Genomic DNA, 2,219 nt, shown 5'->3' with positions numbered 1-2,219 from the left:
ATGAATCGCAACTAGAAAGAACTAGAAAGGATTGCTCAGGACAGTGTTGGATGAAGATTGCTGGTGGGTGGCCTACGCTCCTCGACAATGGTTAACAGAAGTAAATAGTTATGTAAGTATAATAAAGAGATTCCATAATTATTGTTTCATTTGGATAGACATGTAACTTAAATTAGCCTAAGGGAATAGTCTAACTTTGTTGCGAACCCTTTAAGTATATGTTTTAATTTATCCGTACACCGGGTGGCTTACAAAAAGACTGGGAGAATGCCAGAGTAAGTCTTGTCTTCAAAACAGGTACGAAACATTAGCCTGAGAATTGCCGACCCGTTAGCCCAACTAGTGTGGTCGTTAAAATCTTGGAAAAGATTATTCGGAGGGAGGTGTTTAAGTATCTCGATGAAAACCGGATAATTTCGGAGAAACAGCATGGTTTTAGAATAGGTTATTCTTGTCTCACTAACCTATTAGTCGCTCGTGAAATCTGGTGTGCTCTTAAGGACCAAAAGCTACCTGGAGACGTAGCTTACATCGATTTCAGCAAAGCTTTTGATAAAGTTCTACACAACTGGCCGTTATACCAGCTAAGAGGCAATCTAATCATGTAGATAAAAGACTTCCTAGTTGGGCGCCAACAAAGAGTTCGGGTGAAATCCAAATTGTCTAGCTGGGAAACCGTGCTTAGTGGATTACCCCAGGATACAGTTTGGGGGCCATTATTATTCCTCATGTACGTGAATGACCTTCCTCGTCTACTATCATCATCGGTCTTGCTATATGCTGACGATGTCAAGGTATGGAGAGCGATAAAAGGTAAGGGTGATAGCTTAGAACTTCAAAATGACTCGGAGAAGTTATCTGAATGGTCTCAAACTTGGCAGTTGTTGACAAATATTTCCAAGTGTATTGTGATGCATATTGGTCATCAAGGTACAGATACATACACGATGAATAACACTGAACGACCTACTGTCCAGACACACAATGACTTGAGAATCATTGTTGGCCAATAATTAAAGACTACTGCACACTGCCGTGCAATAGCCGCCAAAGGTTTTAGAATTTTATGGTCAATACGTAGGGCTTTTAGTCATGTCGACGCTAAAACGTTTTCGGCTTTGTATACAGTGTCCTAAACTTGAGTACTGAATACAAGCGGCTAGCCCCTGCTCAAAAAAGACAGTGAGCTTCTGAAAAAATGTTCAGAGAACAGTAACTGAGCTGATTCCCGGAATGGCGAAGCTCTCGTATGATGCTAGACTGGTCAAGACAAACCTATTCCCGTTGTCATATCGAAGAACCAGAGGCGAATGGATTACAGTTTTCAAATTGCTTAATGACAAATTTGCACTGGTATACCCTCATTTTTCTTTTCTTCCAAAACAGAAAATTTACGAGGACACTCTAAAAGGTCCACAGGCCCAGAACAAATTACTTGTCAGCTTACAATCGACTTTCCCATCGAATTATCACTGAGTGAAATTCATTGCCTCAGCACGTGGTTGAGGATCCATCTGTTGCCTCTTTCAAAAGAAAGTTGTATCAACTGAGAGACTATCATTGCCAGAACTAACACAGGCCATCAAGCCTCCTGTGATTTCCAAACTGAAACTGAGTTATTGGAAATTGAATTTCTGGAGGTCGTAACGTGTAAGGTGTTACTTTTGTCACTAGTGATGATTACGGACGTACAGTTGACTGTATTTGCGAATTTAGCTGGCTCCGTCCTCTTTCTGTTAGTAGTCCTCTATCATTATGTAATTGTTAATCAAAAAACACCGAAGGTGAACAAACGCAAAATCAAGGGTGTTGAGGCCGATTCTGTACCATCATAATGCTGTTATTTTTATGTATTTGATTTTCTATTTGAATACTTAAATAATATATGCTCATGATTTTTACCCTCGGCTACTATCTAATTTTACGGTTGGGGGATCTGAAACATCCTGTAAATAAAGTGTCCTTTTCGGGTATCGAAGGGTGTCTGTCGAAACCAACATTCGCTTGTTAACTCTTCAAACTAGGATTAGACGTTGTAGGATTAAGTGGTGTTGTAGTCTGAATTATCAAAGTCATTAGTCTCATCCACATGTTGGCAGGTGTTGGGCTTTCTTTTACTATGAATTTTACATTTCCTTACGGAAATCTAGAAATATTTTATTGTTGCGCGTTAGTGATAATTTGAAGTGTATACGTAGTTGGTGGGTGAGGATGCTGAT

At 39.7% G+C, this 2,219-nt stretch overlaps 1 protein-coding gene across 1 annotated transcript; it reads left to right on the top strand.

Moving 5' to 3' along the window:
• Window positions 1-1,676: 1,676 nt before the first annotated feature.
• On the top strand, window positions 1,677-1,835 carry Smp_203170 (uncharacterized protein; the record flags this gene model as incomplete). Its single annotated transcript, XM_018798274.1, has 1 exon — window positions 1,677-1,835. One exon carries the CDS (start codon window positions 1,677-1,679, stop codon window positions 1,833-1,835), a length of 159 nt encoding a protein of 52 aa, XP_018653232.1.
• Between the last annotated feature and the right edge of the window lie 384 nt (window positions 1,836-2,219).

This window comes from Schistosoma mansoni, chromosome 6 (genome assembly GCF_000237925.1).
Source record: "Schistosoma mansoni strain Puerto Rico chromosome 6, complete genome".
NCBI lineage: Eukaryota > Metazoa > Platyhelminthes > Trematoda > Strigeidida > Schistosomatidae > Schistosoma > Schistosoma mansoni.
This window is presented reverse-complemented; position numbering and strand designations above follow the sequence as displayed.